Source organism: Papilio polytes, unplaced genomic scaffold (genome assembly GCF_000836215.1).
Source record: "Papilio polytes unplaced genomic scaffold, Ppol_1.0 DF821845.1, whole genome shotgun sequence".
NCBI classification, from domain to species: Eukaryota; Metazoa; Arthropoda; class Insecta; order Lepidoptera; family Papilionidae; genus Papilio; species Papilio polytes.
This window is the reverse complement of record NW_013527359.1, coordinates 4,670,956-4,694,893: the sequence shown is the minus strand read 5'-3', so window position 1 is coordinate 4,694,893 and position 23,938 is coordinate 4,670,956. Positions and strand designations below refer to the sequence as shown.

The 23,938-nt window shown below is 33.6% G+C and overlaps 1 protein-coding gene across 1 annotated transcript; it reads left to right on the top strand.

The window, feature by feature from the left end:
• On the top strand, nucleotides 1–23,182 carry LOC106107835. The gene is made up of 40 exons (XM_013288840.1): nucleotides 1–227; nucleotides 364–495; nucleotides 629–777; nucleotides 1,199–1,502; nucleotides 2,592–2,798; nucleotides 3,913–4,149; nucleotides 4,624–4,809; nucleotides 5,357–5,599; nucleotides 5,978–6,232; nucleotides 6,343–6,556; nucleotides 6,639–6,793; nucleotides 6,860–6,928; nucleotides 7,002–7,595; nucleotides 8,421–8,604; nucleotides 9,178–9,834; nucleotides 10,290–10,548; nucleotides 14,738–14,869; nucleotides 15,051–15,255; nucleotides 15,362–15,587; nucleotides 15,661–15,758; nucleotides 15,863–16,060; nucleotides 17,484–17,610; nucleotides 17,971–18,120; nucleotides 18,308–18,474; nucleotides 18,694–18,858; nucleotides 18,981–19,118; nucleotides 19,216–19,383; nucleotides 19,631–19,747; nucleotides 19,884–20,125; nucleotides 20,437–20,489; nucleotides 20,596–20,805; nucleotides 20,882–21,112; nucleotides 21,229–21,335; nucleotides 21,421–21,544; nucleotides 21,648–21,821; nucleotides 21,900–22,027; nucleotides 22,098–22,220; nucleotides 22,302–22,424; nucleotides 22,533–22,693; nucleotides 22,921–23,182. The coding sequence occupies exons 1-40, from the start codon at nucleotides 198–200 to the stop codon at nucleotides 23,180–23,182; spliced, it is 7,704 nt and encodes a 2,567-aa protein (XP_013144294.1). The 5' UTR covers nucleotides 1–197.
• The last annotated feature ends 756 nt before the right edge of the window (nucleotides 23,183–23,938 follow it).

Genomic DNA, 23,938 nt, shown 5'->3' with positions numbered 1-23,938 from the left:
AAAACGACAGCATTTCAAAGACAAAACTAGTTTTCAAAATAATATTTCCTTGCAGAAAATCACAGTTGTTGCAAAATTGTCTGTATTAGAAAAACAAAATGAAATACTGTTGACGCAGAGAATAACTTATGATATGAACTTAGTAAAGAAAAAAAATAAAAAAGTAAAAATTGAAATTGATAAAATTTTTGGATAGTATGGATAACAATATCAAATCTTGTAATGAGGTAAGTTAAGGGGATAGAATTGGACTTTTACGAAAGTTGTTTATAATTTACTTAAGTATAAGTGTCAGCGCCAGAAGAGCAAAACTACTAATTTGTGATTTCTTTAAATAACTTTGCTAACTCATTATTTATGCAGTTGTTTAGAAAATGTCCCAGCCTAAGAAAAGCTGACACGTCCGCCGTTGACGAGGACTTTGCATCGATGAACTCGCTTATAGCTTGGAATATATCAAAAGTGTTAGAAAGCAATCCTAACATAGATTTAAAGGTAAAACGTCAATTTTAACATTTTATTTTGAACTATAATGTTAAATATAATATTTTAATATGTAACACATTACCTCAGACGAAAATAGCATGTAGATACTTTGTTTATATGTTATTTTTCATCTGATTTTTAGTCGAAGATTAAAACAATACAGGAACGCCTTGAGTCAAATTCTTGGGTTGCAAGTTCGATGGCATCTCAACTGTCAGAGGAACGACACCTGGCGTGCGCAATCCTCGCTTGGCAGAAGATGGGTCAGGGGGACGCGAGCACCTTATACCGGTATATACTACACAGAAGCACGTTGGGAATCCCCAACCTATTGCTCTTTATTAAAAACTTGCCATTACATTTAAAAAAATGTATTAAAACGTTTATTTCCCACTTAAATAATCAATAAACTTCAATCTAAATAAAAAGTATACCTTCTCGACTCCGACAAAATCATTCTGTAATTATACTGTGGGCGCATCCTCTTAAATTGATGCGGGTGCATTTGTGAATCCATTATGCTAAATGTCACGGAGATGAGATGTTTTTATCTGGATTGCTGTAACATTGCAATTATGTCACGGTTAAGGCTACACTTTTATTGAATACGATCTGGGTGATGCATAAAATTAATATCACGTGTCTAATGTTTAATATTAAATCGATGGAAATAAACGACTAAATAGTTTTTTTTTGAAATATTGGATTTCAGATTCATAAAATCCAATTTAAACAAAGGTAGTGCAAATACGAGCAGTACAGTGGTGACTGAAGATATTTACGTTGTTAGCACATCTAAAGAGTCTCGCACATCTGAAGTCATAGTTGGACATAAAGAGTCAATTATATCGAACGGTGTGGACTCCGTGGAAGAAATGTACCCACATTACCGTCCCATGTCCATGCCTATTGAAACTAAAATAGTGATGCGATGCGAAAACACGTGTAAACCAAAACCTTCAATAAAAAAAATACAAAAGCCTTCAAGTCCTATACCTCAGAAAGACCCTGCAGAGGTCAGTTTGTCTTTATATTTTGTTTATCTCATTTTCCAGCAACAGATGCAGCAATCGAGTGAAATCAGTATTGTTTATACTGATCATAGATCGGATAAGAAGTAGCCTATGTATTCTTCTAAACTATCGTCTACATTTATGCCAAATTTCATTAAGATTCGTTCAGCAGTTTAAGCTTCAAACACGACTAAACATCTATCCATCTAAAATTTCGCATTTATTTTTTCTGTTTCGCACTTGTAGTTAGTTTTGCGCTTAACTTGTTTATGTATCGATTCCGTTTAATCGAATGATGCAATTCTATTACGATTGATTTGCAAATATGATTCCAACTATTATGTATTTTATTGAACTCGGTTTACCTGACGCTCGTTTTAGTTATTAAGAAAAATCTAGACCAAGACGCTGATGTCCCCGAAGGTCATACGTCACAAGGCTTCGCTGTTCAACATTTACCGCTTATTAAATAAATATAATGCGTAGTCGTTCAATATTTTCTTACCTGTTATTAGTTCAATATGTGGGTATTGTAAATTTATATAATTCTCTTAAACGTTAATAATGTATATTTATGTTTTGTTAATTGATTCCTTACTTATAATTACTTGATATACGATTATAACACTTTAGTGTGACTTATGTATTTGTATGAATATCAATATTTATATACGTTGTAAATATGCCTTTATGTTTCTCCCGTGATTTCCTAAATTTTATCATGGAAAGCAGCATTAAAAATATCGATCGTAATCAAATCGAAGGTTAGAAATGTTAATTATTAAGGGAGCAATGAAGTCAATAGATGTGGTTTTTATAGAGTTTGCAAATGTGTTTGTTAAATAAGGAAATTATTCGAATAGAATCGCTGGCTCACCTTGATTAGATCTTAATCCCATCTTGTTGAAGGCTACTGTTGTGAATCATTAACTGTTGCCTAAACGTGTGAGTGCCTACACTTGCTTGTCATGTTCAGCAATTGAAGAAGCAATGAATTTTACCTTTAATGCATTTCACTTGAATTCTGGTGCAATTGTAGCTTGGGTCTTCAACTCTATCCACTCGGATATTTATTGTATATGTTGTTTTAAGCCGTGTTCTGCACCTTGCAAAGATCGTCTAGTCGAAATGGACAAGTCGACCACAGACCTGAGACAACGCGTGCGGCAGCTCGGCAAGCGCGAAGAGGAGCGAGTCAAATTGCTAACACGTGCAGAAGTCGCTTGGAAAGATCTAGAAAAAGCGTATGTACGAAGACTTAAGGTCGCCGAGGACAAAGAACATGATATAGGAAAACAGGTATACTAAGAAATAAAATTATATATTCATCTTTATGTTAAAAATATTGGATTTTGTACGAGGTAAAAACGTTACACTTATTGAACACATACAAAATAAACAATGTTTATCAGCAAAATGAAAAGTGCCATCTTTATAGCTTCTATTTACTTTTAGTTAGGCAAAATATTTATGTTACAATATTGCTATTTTTATTTGTATTGATGTTTACACGAAAATTGTTACTCGACTCTGTTCATTTTTATTTGACGTAATCGTACCAATTCCATTAGTTTTTTTTCGGATAATTTAAACAAATTAAAACTATCATTACTGAGCTAATTTATTTCTAAATTTAGCATGAATATCTTTACAAAACATCCATTCATAGTCTCATAATTAGCGCTTCTTAATAACGAGGAAAAAGATATAAAGTAAGCATTATACGAGCGACGTTTGAAGGCAGAAAATACAAGACGTTTGATAACTTTTATTTCCTCTAGTCCTTTAAGTTCTGGTTCCTAGTTCCTGGAAGTTTTTTTTTACGAAGGATTAGCAGATTATTGCAAGTGATCACTCTTAAAAATTAAGTAAATCTGCTTATTTTTTTAAATCTTCGAAATAAGTTTGTTCAATTATTAATGTTTCATATAAATCTCTGCTAAGTTAAAACATACTAGTTAAATAAAATTACCACATAGTCGAGCGTCGGTGGCAGTGGTTTAAGCACTTGACTTGTAATCTGCAGGTCTTGGGTTCGAATCCCGCTATGTACCAATGTGATTTTTCGAATTGTCATATGTACGTAATTTACCCGACATTTTTACGGTGAAGGACAACATCATGATGCAACTTGCACATATCAACGAAGAAATTCAAAGATATGTGTGAAGTCAACCAACCCGCACTTGGCAAGCGTGGTTGACTATGGCCTAGTCATCTTTCATTAGGATAGGCTCCGAGCCCCTAAGTGGGGAAGTATAGTGAGCTAGTAATGACCATATCGTCCCTTTTATTATCTTCAACCGATAATTCGGCCGGGGAAAATTTTTTATTGGGCTAATTGATGTCATACTAGCAGTGAAATTCTATGGTTGCTATAACTTTCACAAAGTAATAACTTCCTACATTTTAGATAAAGGATTTAATAGACGAACGTGCCGATTATAAAACCGTATGCATGTCACTGGCTCAACAGCTTACGGAGAGAGATGCGATTGTGAACAAAGAAACTGAGACATTAAAGAAAATTGAATCGGATCTTTGTGATCGGACAAAAAAGAAGTTCAAATTAAGCGAAGAGATAGCGGCGGTGTCATCCACTCTAGCGCAGCACCACTGCCGCATCGCGCAGACAGAAAGGGACCTTCTAGTAAGTATCTACAAGTACTATTATTCAAGATCTTATACTTCGGCATTAGGCTAGGAGTCTGACTTGTCATGGTCATCACGTATCAATGATCCGTTTTACAAGTGCTGTCAATATGTCACAATATTTTCTTAATCTAGAAAACTGCGTAGAATGTAATAATTATCTTTCAATTTATTTACATTTTTGTAACAATTCCAATGAATTTGTTATTAACTTTGTCTCTGATGTGGAACGATATGTTAAAAACATTTATTTAAATTGCACAATTCGTACTTAAATGAGTGATTATATGTGTTATTTACAAGCCCGTAATAACACCAAGCCAAATGCAAAAAAAAAGCAATTTTTTAAATGGAAAAAATATTCTTTAATTGTACACATAGGAATAAAACGTTTTTTCTTTTTAAAAACGTCGGGTTAGTTATGTTACGTCTTTACAATAACGATAAACGATAGATGATTTATTTATTTTAGTATAAAGAAGAACAAGCTAAAAGAAAAGTTACTAGTTTAGAAGAAACTGCAAATTCTTACAGGGGACTTAAATACGACACAGAGAGAGCATTACGCACTGAACTAAGTGCCTTAAAAGATCAAGTAGCAAAAGTTTCTAAACGACTTTTACAAGAAGAAAATGAAAATCAAAGCATCAAAAATGAGGTACTTATAAGAATATTCCTGCATTATCTGTACGAAAGTAGAACCGTCACCTTTTTGAATTAAAAAAAAGTAAGAACTGCAACATTCATAATATTATAAATTAAAAAAAAATCCCCTATATTGGTCCTGTCAGTAGAATTCCCCTCGATGTCGGTCAAGCCGATTCGGAAATTATTGAAAAAAAAACGCGAATTACGATGAGATAAATTTATTGTCACTTTTTGTAATTAGCACCACAAATATATTGTGTGTACTCGATTTGACTTTTTCTTCGATAAAACATACAGGCAAGCAAGTTTATTGATTAGATATTTGCAGTTATTAGTATTTCCGTAGCAGCATAATATGCAATTGAGTCATCCAAACTATGACTAACGACTAACTGCGTTGTGACGTTGTGCGTTACGTTGCAGTGACGTGTATAATGTATTTGTTAAAATAATCTTGCTTTGCATCGTCACTCTATGAACTTATTGGCAGTTGTTTTTATAAATGTATCCAAAATGGATATAAATCCTATGATTAAGACCGTAATTCTTTATTTCAGCTTGATGAGATGCGAGTCAACAAATGCAATATTCTTGAAGATCTTGATGCCTGTAAGATTATGTGTGATCATCTTCTGCAAGGTAAAAAGAAAGAATTGAAATCGAAGGCAGAGAAACTTGCAGAATTGAAGGAGAAAGCAATAGAATGTCGCTGCAAGTTGCCACAAGATATTTCTATCGAAGTCAAACGAACGCCATCGTTGGCCGCGATTTGTCGATGTTGTTCGGAGGAACATATACCGGTACAATTACTTTTATACTAAACTATCTGTCGCCCACGACTCTATCCGCGTGGGAAAAAACTTAATCAGTAGCGTACGTCGTACTTATTCTTAAGTTCAACATCTATGCCAAATTTCAACGAGATTCATTAAGACATTGTGGAGATACGTAGTAAGATCCATCCATCCATCTAAACTTTCGTATTAATAATATAAGCTAGATATGGAATGGGAAATAAATACTGACATTATTCACCTTCAAAATTTTAAAAATCTAATCGACTTGATAAGCCACACCAAGAAAACCTATTTGCATATTTCTACATCGCATTCTTATCCATACAAGATTATTTTGTCAATGTTATGCTAGTAAAAAGCCATGGTATGGTACAATTTTAGGAATCATGTTCCTGTACCTCAGTAAGAAGCAGCGTTATGTCGAACTTATTGAAAGACCTGTTTGCGGGATTGCAATCTGAGCTAAGTGAGAATGGTTCAGTAATGCCTTGCGAGTTGCTCAAGTGTTTAGAAGACAAGCACAACTGGGACCGGTCGAGTGCAGTCAAGACGAACCTACGAAACTTCTTTTCGAAATTGCTTGTCGGTGAGCTCGACATCGCAATAGGTTCCAGCATTGAGAAATATCATGTTAAGGTAATTTGTAACCCTGTTTGACTATTGACTTAAATAAATTTAGAGAATTACTTTATCTCTCATATTACTGTGAATCAGAATTATAATTAAGCATTATTACCATTGTTCAGTGGGTTGGCGCATCATGTATGGACGAGACATCAAGAATTCCGGAGGGCGTCGAATTGGAGGAATGGCAACAACGGGCTTTAGAAAATCGGGCTCAAAAAATGGCAAAGCAATTAGCTGAACAGTTATTCCAAGAAAAAGCTGATGAACTGATGGAAAAAGCAAAAGACGTTTTAAAATTAACACCACCGCCTTGTGAATGTGGTACTCAGTCAAGTATGTGCGACTTTATACAAGGTTATGAATTTAAATGAAATTTATTAAGTAATGATTCATAAAATATTTTCTTACGTCACAGATGTTGACAATCCAGGCGGACGAAAGACACAAACGGATATATCAAGTCTTAAGAATAAAAGTACTAACGATCTCAAAAGTGGTTCTACTCTAAGGAATACAACATTAAAAAATGTTACACAATTACAATTCACCCAAGTTATGGACAAAAAATCAGTAAGTATATGCTTTTTATTATACATCCTTGTTATGTAAAAAATGACTAAAACTTATCATTTGCAGAGAGTGACAAAGAAAAATATTTTGAAGCCTTCCAAAGACAGAACCAGTAACAAATTTTTGCGGTCACACGTAAGTTTTTGAAAACTATAATAGTATTCTTTGGTACAATTGATTTTTTTTTGTACCACCTTACATGTTCTAGGGAGCAAGCAATAATTTGTCATTAGGAGAATCTAAAAAATCTGGAAATGTAATGAACATCAATCAAATATATCATCACAGAGCAGTCAGTACAGAGAGAAATGATAACTTACCTAATTGGCTGCTAAGCGCTACGAAGAAAAGACTATTAGAATCAAGTAAATCAAGGGAAGTACCTAATAAAAACAATATTAATCAATGCACGTCAAGTAAAAATGATAGAAATTCGAAAAAACGACAACAAACTTATGCAATTAATTTGTGTTTATGTGAAAAAGAAAAACATGAGAATGCCCTTGTTCTTCTACCTACAACCCTAATTAATGAACCTAACATTGTAAAAGAGGAAAATTCTATTCCTGCAATCGACCCAGAGAAAGTGGCTTCGTCCTTTGAGTCCAAAAATACACTACCTTTTGAAATATCCAATTTCGTGGATAACCCTATAGAAATATATCAAAGAAATATCAATAAGCCATTTCAAGTGAGTTGTTCGGGAAGGGACTGCAAATGTTTAAACAAAATGCCTTCATGTACCTCGATTAATAAATTATTAGATATCTTCAGACACGAGGAATTTAAAACATCTGAATTTGTTAATAATGAGAGCTTAAAAAACTTAATTAGTGATTACGATCATACCGTAAAATTACAAAAAGATATATTTACAAGTACTATTGACGAAGTGAAATCTATGAGACCTGAATCAAAGTTAATCGAAACTATTAATCCTGATAACGATTCTTTTATTAAATATCCTAGCATTTCTTTACATATTAATAGTTTCGAAGACGAAGGTGGTAAAAATGAAGTAAACTGCAAAGAGGTAGACGATAGCCTTTGTTATGAGGGCGATCATGGAAAACATACGTTCAATGAAAAAAGTGTACAGAGCAAGACCAAAGAAAACATAACTGTAGCAAAAATAACAAACGATCAGCAAGAGTGTCAAATTCCTGAGAGAAGTCACAAGTGTACAAATGCAGAATCGCTATTTTGTAACACACATACTAGCGTGCAAAGTTTTATTTCGCGTCACTACCAAAACAGTATTAATCTAAAATCCAAGTCAAATCAAATGACAAAGTCATCTGAAAGCTCATTTTATTCTATTTGTCCAGTAGAATTTTTAGGAGTTACGTTAAGTAACAATGAAAGTAATAATGTAAGTACCAGTACTTACTCTAAAAATCAACTTTTGAAGAAAGGTACTTCTCATCACGTAGTTTCATCAACATATTGCCAATATACTGAGTTGGATATAACAAAACAAAGCTCGAATGGTAAACAGTACGAAAATTTATCACAAAGTAATGACGTAATTTTGAGCCAAAAGCTGAATTGTATTTGTTGTAATAAAGTTGAAGAATGCGATGATTTAGAATTAAATACTTTCGAATTATTAACAGAATATTTGCAGAAAAAGCTAGAAGATTTTAAACTAACTTCATATAAAACTTCTAACATGCTACCTTACGAGGAAGACGTCTTGTATAACGACATTATAAATAAAGTAAAGAAATTAATTTTAGACATGAATGACGAAACTTTGTGTAAATGTTTAAAAGATAATCAAAGTGATAATATCGACGCCAGCTGGAAACGTGCGTCCAGTCTTTTGCAAGAATACTTACGAAATAAAATTAAGCGAATCACATGTTCATGTACTGTAACAATTAAAAACTCTAATTCTGTCTTACCTGGGATATTAGATAAAGTTTGTCAGTTGATTGAAGATGATTTTCGAAAATTGAGACGTACTTACGTTGACAGAAATACATTCAATACAGGTAAATATAACTTACAAGAAAGTACAAACCAAAACAACAAGAACCAATTAATAAATGAAATGCTTACAAAAGATATTGTTAATGAAAATAGTCAAGTACTTATTTCTTTTTGTAATGCGCCTAATAGTGTTAACACAATTAAAAGCAAAGAGATAGCTAGTTCTGTATTGACAGAAACTGAACAATTAAAGACAAAGGCAATAAAAAGCACAGAATTAACTGAATTGGGAGTTAAAAGTGGACAAGACAAGACAGGAAAAGAAAACTCTTTTTACTGTGATTGTACAGAAGTCAAATCTGTATGTAAAAACTTAACAAGTCAATTGACGTCCACATTCAGTTTACAGAATATTTTGGATGAAAAAGTATTTTTATCAATTTCACCAGAAAAAAAAGAAAAAACCAATACTGAAGAAGACAGACACAATCTTTCTATACCGTACATTGGATATACTTTAGATTGCACCTGTGATAAAATGTTAGGTCCGTGTGTATGTGCAAAATCGGTGTTGGCGAATAAGAAAAATATTTATAAAGATAATATTTGGAAAGCTAAGGAAAATGTAAATACGTCCTACATAATGCAAGGTGCTAGTGGCGAAAATTCAAACACAAATCCTATTGAAATCCTTGATTACAATAGCCATGATTTGGTCAGGAAGAATAGCTGTGTTTGCGAAAAAGTAATAGACGCGAATCGTAACAATGAAGGTATTAAGTTGAAAATGTCGACCCAAAATTTAGAACAAGGCATAAATAATTCCACAAATACATCTCGAACTTTCGATGACGTTGAATATTCAAGTTACAATGAATGGGACGATTGTGAATCGTATTACAGTCAAAATGTTACCGAAGCATCTACGCATAAGGACAAACTTTATGACTCCCTACATTTACCTATAGACTACCTTTCGAATCGTGAGAAAAGTAAAACTCTTTTACACAGCGATGATGTTCTAATGCCTAGCGATAGATCAGACAACTGTGATTGTGAACTGGTGCCTATTTGTCATGTCAAAATGTTGATAGATAATATTGAACGTAAATTAGAGAGCTGCAAATGCACCTGTGACTCATTATGCCCTAATGTATGCCCGATACATTATGAAACGGTGTCATTTTAAAATTAGTTTTTGTCGCTTTGCATAAAATTGAACTGTGGAATTAAAAATCTTGATTTCAAAAAAAATGTTTTATTTTGAACACGCTAGTAATTACATAGAAATATCTGTATATATCTTTTGTATCTATCACGTTGTAAGCAACAACCTATAAACTATTATATAATCATTTGACTTTTTGCATTTCCCAAGACTATTAATAAAATGGCACTATTTTTTTACGCTTAAGGATTATTTTATACTTTTAACGATGAACATAAAACATTGTACTACATTATTTATCCTATAGGTTAATCATACTGATAGCAGTTGATATCTTTTACGTATTGGGTCTAAGCGATTAAATACTCGTTTACTTGTAATGTACTATTCTTTTGTCAGTGCACGTTCAGTGCCGCACAACATTTAATGTACGCACGCAAGTGCGCTTGTTAAACAAAATGGAGACAAAAGTGAAAAACGCCGACGAAAACGTCACTAAAAAGAGAAATCAGCCCAATATATTATCGAGAATCTTCTTGTGTTGGGTGTTACCTGTGATATATAAAGGAAATATTAGAGATGTCGAAGAAAGTGATTTGATAAATCCCCCCAAAAAATATGATTCGGATCTTCTTGGAGATAGGTTTGAAAGGTAAGATTTTAATCTTTTGTTCGATAATTTATAATTATAGTTCTGTAAACTTACCCACATAAGAGCTATGTTGTTATCTCTGATACATTTTTAAGCAAAGAAATGTGTGGTATGTATATGGACAAAAATTCTTACCTATTGTGCCAGAAAACTTTGTCGCACTGTAGTGTTTTTGTTTACGTACTCATTTTGTATTGTTAGTCGTAGTATATTAAAAAATAAAAATCTTGTGTATATAGAAGTTTATGATTCGAAATTATCTCTTGCCCTTTGTTCCCGAAATGGGGCAAAGGGCGTCCACATCAAGGAAATCGATCTGTGGTCGCCCGAGACCAAACCAGGATAGAGTGATACGAAATTTGCCATTATTTTTTTCTTTCATTAATTCAATCAGCTCAATAAATTATGCAATACAGTAAAATTACAAAATCTTACCTTGTAATTGGACATATATTTTTTTACGTTTCTTGATTTAATTCTACGTTTCCATTTTTTTTTACATAAATCCTCAAACATGGCTTAATCGCTTTACAATAAAAATCTGAATATACAAACTTTTAATATTTATTTTTAAACGGATGTTAATAATTCCCGAACCGAAAGTTAGCTAACGCCATTACGGAAAAGGTTCATTTTGGTCTGTTACGGTAGCAATTGATCTATAGTTGTTATACAAATTTGATTTTAGTTGTTCTGGCTCTATTTAATAAGGACAGGAAGAAATACTTCAATAGTTACACGCATTACAGACAGCAAAGGGTATATTCAAGTTTTTGAAACGAGCATTCAACGAACTTCCACCCCTCTTCTACAATAACTATAATTTTCCTGCTTTGTAGGTTTACCATAGCATGTGTTCAACTACCTTTCAATTGCCAATTTTAGATGTCGAATCTGACTTAAGTATAAAAAATGTTTTGTTTTAAATTACTCAATTTTCCATGGCAACATGTTTATGACATTACGAGCTGTCGCCCGCAAACTTCGTTAGTGCAAATTTGGACCACCCGTTTCGCGATTTTGACATCGCGGAATTAACAAAAGTAGCCTATAATATGCCTATCCATGTCAGCAACAATCCAGTGATAGTCCTGACGGAATGGGCCCAGCCGTTTCTAAGATTGCCCGGAACAAACGCGGCTCGCGGACAGATAGATGGACAAACAAACATTTTTAAAATGCGATTTTTCGTTATCAGCAACGCAAATCTTACTTCTTACTAATATTATAAATGTGAAAGTTTAGTGAAAGATGGATGTTACTTAGAGTTTCTAGCTCAAACGACTGAACGGATCTGGATGAAATTTGACATAGATGTACGAGTAAAGTATAGTCTGGAAGAACACATAGGGAACTCACTTTTGTTTTTTTTTAATTCTAAAGCTAGTACATCATATTCCCGAAATCTGTTTTTTTTTGGTATTACAAACAGACACTTCAACTTTATTATATGCATAGAAGATAAATATAGATTATCGAAACTAATAATGATGGTCTCTTACGACCTCGGCGATATCATCTACATATTTGTCATCTACGATATCTATTGGGTGCGATAAATTACGTGTAATACGCTTATTTAGTGTAGTCTATTATTTTGTCAATATTATTCGCTATAGAGCCGGCGCCCTAGACGATATTTATACTGCTCTTCTTAGCTGCAATACAAACCCATACAAAATTAGGCGTCCGTGGTGCACTTAGGCCTGTGGCTCTTTTATGCACGAGACATTTGGTCGCTTCGACTATGAAGCCGGTACTGCCGGAATCGTTAACATGTGGTCAGAGATGGTAAAATTGTTTAAAAACATAATATAAGGAGTATTATTAGTTATAACCGAATGTTTTACTTTGGTTAGTTGCAAAAATTTTTGTTATAACGTCAATGAGTAATTTAGTTACTAGGTTAGAAATTTTACTTACCTTCGTTAGTAATTACTCCAATAAGCACATGTGTTATCTATGTATAACAAAAACCCAAGAGCTAGTACGAAGATTTGCGAGAAATTGTGTAACATTATAACTGTTACTTATCTAATGTTACAAAATTACATAAATTTATCGATAAAGTAATTAAGATGTAGAAAACAGATAAAGAATATTTGTGGTCAAAATTCGACCATCATTTATAATCAGAGATTTTATATTTTGATAAACAATAAGTACACATATTTATTACTTCTCCAGCTGAACTTGTATCTAATTTAGCGTTCATCTTATAGCGCTATTCCCTTAAAAAGGTTTAGCTTCATGTATTATAAATGTATAGATTAGGAGGTTCCAACCGGCGCTTTGTTTGTATACTACAGAATAAATGGCTGAACCGAAGTTTCCGGATGAAAAATCAATCGATTCATTTTCTCCCCAGAAGGTGGCTTACCGTCAGTACCGGTGTGCCTTTTTTATCAATTAACAACTAGAACATAATGATTAAAATATTGTATCTTGACAATAAAATAAAACATCATTTTATTGTTAGGTCCAAACACAAGTACAAACGATGTTTTTTTGTTTTTACAAGCGATGTAAATTTTCGCATATCTGCAGATTTTAGTCGCTAATAGTCACATACAATGCAATAGATGTTCGTACACTGGCATGCATATTTGACAAGTCTATCAGTCATCGCTACAGCCTATCGCTCGCAATTTGTTTATCAAACTCGTCGTGAAATAAATCTACAGTTATCTCAGTCATCAGCTATCTGTCCCTACGCGTCATTTACGCTTGAACATCTTGATGAAATAGACAATTTGCGAGGATGATACATCAATTGAGCGTAATCATACTAATATTATAAATGCGAAAGTTTAGATGGATGGATGGATGTTCGTAAGAGTTTGTAGCCCAAACGGCTCAACGGATCTCGATGAAATTTGGCATAGATGTAGGGAATAGTCTGAAAGAACACATAGGCTACTTGCATTTGTTTTTTTAATTCGGAGTCGCGAGTGAAACCTAATATGCAATATTTGTTATGATTTTCGTTGCGTTATTCACGAAGCTGCCTTCTTCTTGTTTACGATGAGGGGTTTGTAGCTATGGTGTATGTTTTTTACTTGTTTCTATATGATATGATTAACGAAAAATATCGTGTTACTATACAAATGTTTTATCAGTATACGAGTATTAATTGAATAGTCTTTTGTCACATTACACTCATGTATTAGTCATATGATAAATGATTACGTGATAAGAGGAAAGTGTGGGTAGATAGGTTATAATAATTTTTATTAGAAATATGATGGTATATAAAAACCTGTACTATTGAAGGATGATTTTGCATAAATTTATTATAGAGTTTTGTTGAAATCTTGTGAATCATTCAGTCATTCATTATCTCCCCTGCCTTATCCGTTTTCGTCCTCCAAATAACTCTATCACCCATCATCTTAGTCATCACTCCCTTCTTGATCATGTCACCTTTCACACAATCCATCCATCTCTTTCTAGTTCATAATAAGTAAATTAGTTAACAATAGTGTAACCGCAATAAGTAAGAATCATTTACTCAGTATACTATCTCAGAAAAATTTACGATTCTGTTACATTTAGGTTTAGACGAGTTTCTACAGTACAGTTCCAAAGTACCTACTTACCATATATCCCTACGATCTGTACCAAACAAAATTAATTGCCTGATTATAGAGACTATATAGTCATTTTAATTATATTTCTCTCAAATATTATAGTTTGATGTAATCGGTATTTTATTAGTGTGTTTTCATTTCAGATTTTAAATCCCATCTTTCTTCATTTGGATGCTGTGATCGAAAATTATTCATTTGAATCCTAATTGACAGATTACAAATAACTTTGTCATAAATAACGTAAATTATATAAACCATTACGGAACACTAAAAGTAGTTTTCTATCAGCCAAATTCTCGTAAATATTGTACCGTAATCTGAAAAGCATACAAACTCTAATCTTGTTATGTAATATTTTCTATTAATGTTGTCGGAACCTTGCAAAACAAATGTAATTTAGTGACTAGTGTTCTAACCACGACTGTATGTCCCTTTTTTGTTTAAACGTTCGACTAATTAAGATTAGATAACTTAATTAGGATAATTAAAATAAAGTAAAACTCAATAATCATTGAGTTGCTCAGTGTACATACTCGTAATAATTAACAATAAATTTGTTGTAACTTGGCGACTAATGATGTATTATTTTATTTTATTAGGTATTGGTTGGCAGAAGTCGAAAATGCAGCCCGTAATAATAAAAAACCCTCGCTTTGGAAAGCAATGGTTCGATCATTCTGGCTGGCTTACATGCCCGGAGCCTTTCTACTATTAGTCAATACAGCAGCAAGGTGTGTATTAAAAAAATATCTTTATCATACATCACTTTTTAAAAACTATTTACCAACCTTGAACCGTATATTGTACTCGTAAATAAAGAGTAAATGTTATGCGACTGACGGTATTCATTTATGCATCCTTAAATTTATGTAACCTTCGCTATAAATTGGTGATCACATGTATTGTATACAGGACTGCACAGCCGTTGCTATTCACTCAGCTCTTATCATACTGGTCTGTGGAATCATCGTTGACAGCTCAAGAAGCAGGTTACTACGCTTTAGGGATGCTGGGTCTTAACTTCCTCGGCTTTATATGCCATCACCACAACGCACTGTTCGTCAACAGTTTCAGTTTAAAAGTTAAAGTTGGCGTATCCTCACTAATATACAGAAAGGTAACTTTTTTTACATGTAATATTGTAGGTACTTATAAAATAATTCTTATTCGCTACTAAACTTAATGCCTTTGTAATTAAACTTTTCATTTTTTCTTTCTTATAGGTGTTAAGAATGAGTCAAAACTCGTTAGGAGAAGTGGCAGCAGGGAAGCTTGTGAATCTGCTATCGAATGATGTGTCCAGATTTGACTTCGCCTTCATGTTCCTTCATTACTTCTGGCTGGTACCTATTCAGTTGTGTGTCGTGTTAGTGTTACTCTACTATACAGCTGGTTTTGCACCGTATGTTGGACTTTTTGGTGTATTTATCTTAGTTCTTCCCGTTCAAGGTAATTTTTTGCTTGCTATCCTAGCTTCCCAATTTTAGTTTTGCATGTTTAATACATTTTGTTTTTGTTTTAGCCGCTCTCACTAAAGTGACTTCTATCGTGCGACGAGCGACCGCGCAGGGAACCGACAAGAGAATAAAGTTGATGAATGAATTTATAAACGGAATTCAGGTAAACACTTACAATTTATAAATATATATGTATAAATTCTGTTTGTTGAATTAGATTGATTAGAATGATTCGTATAACGTTAACATATAAAATATCTTTTACAGGTCATAAAAATGTACGCATGGGAAAAACCCTTCCAGACAATGGTCAGACTTTCTCGGATTAATGAACTAAAGTTTCTGCAAAGGTCCATTTTTGTTCGGAGCGTGTTCGTTGGTTTTATGTTGTTTACAGAACGAACCACGTTGTTCATCACGTCGCTTACAATCGTCCTCACGGGCTCCGTACTCACCGCCACTACGGTATGTATCTATACAATCACACTTCATGCTAGTATTGTAAAAGTGAAAGTTTACATAGATGGATGGATGTCTGTTACAAAGTACCTCTAGAACGGCTTTATTAATCTGGATAGAATTTAGTATAGGTGTGCAACATTTTATAGAAGAACACATACGTATATAGGTCAATTAAAATTTCTTTTTAAGACCCTGCTGACGAAGTCAACAACTTAACCCGTTACGATCTCGAGAGGTAGGCAGAGACCACGTACAGACCTTTTCGCGCAATTCTGATACACCGCTGTCGCTTTTGCTACATTAATTTTGCGCCTTCGAGCATTGTTGATGTCATTTTTATCCATACATGCGTTTATTTAATTGCTCAAGTCATTATTTTATCAATCTGGAAAGTATAAGTCTGTTTGGGAAATATTCTTTTAGTGAATAATTAGTCAGATTCCGCAATTGTAAAACTAAGAAATAGTGATTCATGTTATTTTGATATGGTTTAATCGATAGATTTTTATTACACAGCACATTTTATCTTTCAATAGCTAATTATCGGGCACACATAGATTGTATTTTTTACATACGCAGTTGTTGTATCATGTTGTTCGACTTTGCATAATCTTTAAAATATGTACTGTCATTATTAAATGAATTGATGATACAAATTCTAATATGGCTACTCACGTGAATATGTCATAAGTTATTTTATATGACCAGATATTTTTTTATCATCTGTGATACACTGATATTGTACTTTAGCACTTAAATTAAAATAATATAGTCGTGTATTTATACCGTATCAACTAATATCAGTTTGTTCATACGACTTACGAAACTTCTATGAAAATAATTAAATTTATAAGATAATTTGTAAAATCATACTTCATACTACTATTATAAATGAGAAAGTTGAGATGGATGGATGTTAGATAGAGTTTGTAGCCTAAACGGTTGACCGGATTTCGATAAAATTGGTATAGATGCAGAGGATAGTCTGGAAGAACACATAGGCTACTCACTTTTGTTTCTAATTCCACGCGGACGGAATCGCGGACGATCGATAACAGTAGATAAATATTTAGGCTCATATTAAAAGAGCAAGTTGATATCATGACAAAGATTATGCTTTTGTAAAAACATATTCCATTTGTTTTAAACAACTCTCTCTTGTCATAAACATCTCCCACTTGCCTTAAATTATATATGTCAAAACTCTTGTTTTTGAATAGTTTACAAGGTTTTTAAAACTAGAAAGTTTTTCATATGGATTTTAGTTTTAATGTCGAATATCATTTCATGATAATGCGTTGATTGTGTTATCAAAATTATCTTATACTTTTATAATGTAACCTTATTAGGACATGCTAGGACATCCTCTTATGTATTGTATTAGTCGATTTTTAAATTTTTATTCTTAAATGTCCATTCATTTCAGATATATCCGATACAACAGTTTTTCAATATCGTTCAAATGAATTTAACTTTCATTCTGCCCATAGCAATAGCAAGTTTGTCGGAAATGTTTGTAGCACTGGAACGTATACAAGGAGTTCTTATGATGGGTAAGGTTATTCCCACTAACAAGTAATTTAGTAACATAAAACAGTTATGAAATTTTAATAAAGTAAGCTAAGAGTAAACATTAATGTCTGGGTAGTTTTAATGGAAGATGTTTGATAGAAACAGAAAACTTTAATATACCATTTTGTTTTTAAAGATGTCTCTGTCCCACTAAATTGTAAATTAATAACAATCCACGGTGTAAATGAATATGATGGAAGTATCAGATTTTTGGTACGCTATCTGACAGTGACGTCACTTTTAACCTATCTGTTCCTCTATCAGCAAGTGATGGGATAGGCCCTTAATGTTACTTACCTGTATGAAATGAACATCCTCTTAAATCTCATTTATGCCCACAGAAGAAAGAGAAGATTTAAAAGCTTTAAACGGTATAACTAACGAGGTAAATCCTATAACTTTCAACGGTAATAAGATGTCGAAGCCTTCTGATCCAGTTATCTCTGCAAAATATGTATCTTTAGACAAACAATCAGCGTTGAGACCAGCTGGTAAGATTTTAAAGCCAATGTTATTGTTTATAATTACATTTTAACTTCGTTACTAACCTATTTAAGAATCGTTGAATATGCGCCAAAAAGAAAAATGGCATATATGCTGCCTAAAACCCATTAGTTCAATAATATAGTACAAGTTGTCGGTGTCTGTGGTTTCTATACGAACATATTTAAATTTCAGATAAACCAAGAATATCTCTTAATGCTCCGTTTGAAAATGCGGTGGAGATGTATGGAGTGAGTGCGTCGTGGACTAATTCTAAAGACAGAATGACTCTCAAGAATATATCAATGCGGGTTCGGAAGGGAAAATTATGCGCTATTATTGGACCTGTTGGAAGTGGCAAAGTAAACAAATTTGTTATTATAGTAACTACAAATGTGAAGAATAAGGGGCCACAGATTGCCAAACTGTACACCACATGACATCACAGTATTCTGCGAAGTCGTAGTAGATCCTTGCTCTTGTTGTGACTCTTCTATTGTAGTACAATGTATTTTATTTTAAAAAAAAAAAACTATTTCCGTAGTAATTTGACACTAGATTAAAAAGTTATTTTGTTTCAGTCATCTTTGCTGCAAGTATTTTTAAAGGAGTTTCCAATATGCGAGGGCAATTTTAACGTGAACGGTAGACTGTCCTACGCCTGCCAAGAATCCTGGCTGTTTCCGGCGAGCGTTCGGGACAACATATTGTTTGGATTGCCGTATGACGCGCGTAAATATAAGGAGGTAAAAATAACAAAAAGCATTTTTTCTACTTCAACATTTTCTACTATTTTCATGGTAAGACGGCCACTTTATTTTGATTACAACTAGTTTAAATATCATATACAAACTTTTTATTTATCTAGGTATGCAGAGTGTGTTCACTGATGCCAGATTTCAAGCAGTTTCCCTTTGGAGATCAGTCATTAGTGGGTGAGCGCGGTGTCTCCCTGTCTGGAGGACAAAGGGCTAGAATCAACCTAGCCAGAGCTGTGTATAGAGAAGTAAGTACTCTACATAATTTATTATCACTTTCCTAATATTCTTCGTTTTAATACCACATTTTTGATTGTGGAATCTCAAATCTTCTTACGTTTTCAGGCAGATGTTTATTTGTTGGATGATCCTTTGTCGGCTGTAGACGCTAATGTTGGCCGCCAACTGTTTGACGAATGCATCAACGGTTACTTACGTGACAGCACCCGTATCCTAGTCACTCATCAGATACACTTCTTGAAAGCTGCCGATTACATTGTAGTTCTTAATGATGTACGTATAAAAGTATTTATTCATCTTAATTTTTTTATTCTATCTCCATATTTAAGTAACGGAATTCCCCGGATCTTGCCTGTGTGGAGTTTACAAACAATCTTTAGTTCAAAAGAAAAGTGCAACTTTATTGCTGTATAAAACCAGCGAGTGTGTAAGATTATTGGACACACCTTATCTGTCGAAGTTGTTTGCGTTTAATACCTACCGAATTTGAAAATAACTAAATGTTTATAATTATTTTTAGGGTGCAATTGAGAATATGGGAACCTACGATGAGTTAGTAAAGTCTGAAAAAGAGTTTTCTTTGTTACTAGCCAGTCTAAGTGAATCTAATACTGAAGGAGAAGATGGTACAGGCAAGGTAAAATATGTACCCCTTTTTGATTTTGTAGCTGAAATTAAAATGCTCGATTTTTTTTTCTCCTAAACTTGTTCTTAATTATTTGATTATATATATGTACATATACATATATGTATAACGTCATATGTTTTTGTAGTCTACGCGTCCAACTGTGGAGCGAGTATTATCAAGAATTTCCGTAAAAAGCGAAGAAGATGACGAGGAAGAAAAGAAACAAACATTAGATGCAGAAGAGAGAGCTAAGGGTACTTTGAAATGGAGTGTGATCGCAAACTACATTAAATCTGTAGAGTCAGTGTGGGCGGTGGCCATGGCACTGTTTGCACTACTCTTGACACAAGCAGCGGCGACGACGGCTGATTACTGGCTAAGTTTCTGGTACGAAAATATGATTACTTTTTACATCGAATTATTCAGCTGCCGCCACAGTTTACCTCATCTAGCCCTCCCATTTTAACGAATAAACCTTAAATAAAGGGTTTGGATGCTTGATAAACAAATTTTGACACGACTTCTGTTTAAAATTCTTTTTAAATAAATTAACACACATTGATATTCACTCAGTGAATAGATCAGCGCGAATTAATACGTGAATATGTTAAAAAATAGGTGATAATATCCGTTAGTAGTGAAATTGCGGAAACCGTAGCCCCTACTACTAGGTGATAATAAAATATTACTTGTTACAGGACTAATCAAGTTGATTTACATGAACAGTCGTTACCTGAGGGCGTTGAACCAGGTAATTTTTATATCTGTGTTTATAATTTTACATGATAATTTCTAAATTTAGCTTTAATTTAATTGTAGTATCACATGATTTACGTGTTTTTATATTTTTCTTTCAGATCCCAGTTTGGATACTCAAATGGGCATTTTGACTACTGGACAATACTTGTTAATCTACGGCTGCATTATAGTTTTTATCATTATCATAACCCAAGTGAGGATAATCGCCTTCGTGACAATGACCACTCGAGCTTCCAAGAATCTTCATAACACCGTGTTTAAAAATCTCATTAATGCTTCGATGCGATTTTTCGATACGAACCCTTCTGGTAAATAACATTATTTGAATCGCATCATTTTTACGAACTACATTATGATTAACATAATTATTGTAATATTTTACAGGTAGAATCTTAAACAGATTTTCGAAAGACATGGGCGCAATGGACGAATTACTACCACGAAGTGTTTTGGAAACTCTGCAAATGTACCTATCAGTAATAAGTATTCTAGTGCTCAATGCCATAGCACTACCATGGACTCTGATACCTACGGTTGTCTTGCTATTTATCTTCTTGTTCCTATTGAAATGGTATATTTCAGCTTCACAGGCCGTGAAGAGATTAGAAGGGACAAGTACGTACAAATTGTTATTTAAATTGACATTCAACCTCAAAAAGCATTTGGTACTCATCTGACTTCTCGTTTTCGAACTGAGTATGACTATTTCATGTTTTATTGGTTTATTTCAGCCAAAAGTCCCGTATTCAGTATGATCAATTCGACTATAGCTGGATTGTCAACAATCAGAAGTTCTAACTCACAAAAACGGCTGCTCACAATTTTTGATCAAGCACAGGTAATTTTTTTCTCTTGTATTTATCATGTGTGTCATGTTATCCTTATACCTATATATTATACTTATTGCCATTTTGATGTTTTAGGACCTTAATTCTAGTGCATTTTACACTTTCCTGGGTGGTTCTGCTGCATTTGGTCTATACTTGGACGCTTTGTGTTTGATTTATCTCGCAATTATCATAACCATTTTCCTTCTCTTCGATTTTGGTGAGTTTTTAATAGAATTACACAGATTTGTTGAAATGCATATTATTTTAGTACTTCATAGAGTAATTTTGCATAACTTTAAAGTCATATCTATTCCATACAGGTAACGTCATACCCGTTGGTAGCATAGGCTTGGCCGTAAGTCAATCTATGGTTCTGACAATGATTTTGCAAATGGCCGCCCGAATTACTGCTGATTTTCTTGGCCAAATGACTTCAGTTGAAAGAGTGCTCGAATATTCAAGATTACCCGCCGAGGAAAATATGGAAACTGGACGTGAGAACATCAGTTGTATATACATACATAGTCAATATGTAAATTTCTTATGAAATTATAACGTTAATATTTTTATAGCTATTAAACCATCACCGGATTGGCCCTCAAAAGGACGCGTAAACTTCGAAAACGTTTGCTTGAGATATGGTCCTGAAGATCCTTTGGTATTGAAAAACCTGAACTTTGAAATAGAAAGCGGTTGGAAGGTGAGTGGTTTTTAATACTTTCAATCTGTTACTATAGAATAAAGTGTAACGATATATTTCACAATTTCAGGTTGGAATCGTTGGCAGGACCGGAGCAGGCAAATCTTCACTTATATCGGCTTTATTCCGATTGTCAGATATTGATGGAAGTATAAAAATCGATTCAATAGATACACGTGATGTAGGAAAATCAGTAAGTTGTATTTTAATACAGTGAGTTGCCTTCACAAGAAACCTACTTACTCCCAATATGGTTATTTTATATTAATTTTAGATTTTCAGATCAAAGATTTCAATCATACCACAAGAGCCTGTCCTATTTTCTGCTTCGCTGAGGTATAATTTGGATCCTTTTGACAGTTACAGTGATGATGACATATGGAGAGCCTTAGAGCAGGTAATTTTTAAATTACGTTCTAAAGGGAAGTTTAATTTTATGTACATTCGACAAGACACAACCTAGAAGACAAGAATATTGCAATTTTAAGATAAATATATTTTTCAGGTGGAAATGAAAGACGCAATTCCTGCATTGGACTTTAAAGTATCGGAAGGTGGCGCCAACTTTTCCGTGGGTCAAAGACAGTTGGTGTGCCTGGCCAGAGCAATACTACGGTCTAACAGGGTTCTTGTCATGGATGAAGCGACTGCCAACGTTGATCCTCAGTGAGTAAACAAGAACGTAGTCAAGCCAGCTTGTATTCATAATTCATTATTACAATAATTTAAGTAATTTCATAAGCCCATATTTTTGCACTTCTGGGTTTAAGTATTCTCCAATGTTCTTTCACCAAATCAAAGAAGGTATTAGATGGATACCTGCGCTGCCAGTTAACAAGTTTTCAATACGTCATTTTATAAGAAACATGGTAACAAGAAATTAATAATTTCAGAACGGACGCTTTAATCCAGACGACGATTCGTAAACAATTCGCAGCGTGTACGGTACTCACCATCGCTCACCGTCTGAACACTATCATGGATTCTGACCGCGTCCTAGTCATGGATAAAGGAGAAGTGGTGGAATACGACTACCCATACCGTCTCCTACAAAACCCTAACAGCAAGTTCACCTCCATGGTACGGGAAACAGGAGAGATGAAAGCGTTGCTTGAAGTAGCTAAAGCGAAATATTATAGTATAAATCCACAATAGAATTTAGCATAATAGGGAATTTAAATATTTTTTAATTTATCATTTAGCGGAATTACACGCGTATTGTATCAGTAAATATACATTGTTCATAAGCGCCAGTGAAATTTTAAGTATATTATCTATAGAATAGACTACATGCGGAACTTATTGATATCAGAAAACACTTAACAATAGTTCAACAAGGAATAAGTATCTTTGCAAGTGATATGATAAAATGTAAACCTTGGTGTTCTATCCAAAGGTGAAAAGTGAAGAGAAGAATGGCACTGTGAGTGATAAGCGCTAAGTTTATTAATACAGCTCAAGTAGGTACATTGTAAGTTTACGGAAGTTAATTGCATTTAGTATGCGCATATGAAAATCAGTGGTTACGCTTATAATACAAGCTTGTAAATAATAATTAACCAAATCACTGCCTCACTTATGAAATGTAAATGTTAAGTCTAATATACGAGTGTTGATATTCTTTGAAATGTGACTGTTTTATTTCTAATACCTCTTTGTGTGATGTTGATTTATTGGATATGCAAATCGCGCATTCAAGTAAATAGAAAAAAAAATAGTATATTTGCTACAAAGTAAACCCCCTTACAACGCGAACCGATACAACGCAAATTCAGTACCCCTAAATAACGCAAAAATTAGCCCCCATTAACTCGAATACTACCAACTTCGAGATTTCCAAGAAAAGAACTCCCTATAACGCATTTGTGGCACTGCCCTGTTATACGGGCGGATTTACGCAGAACCATCAGC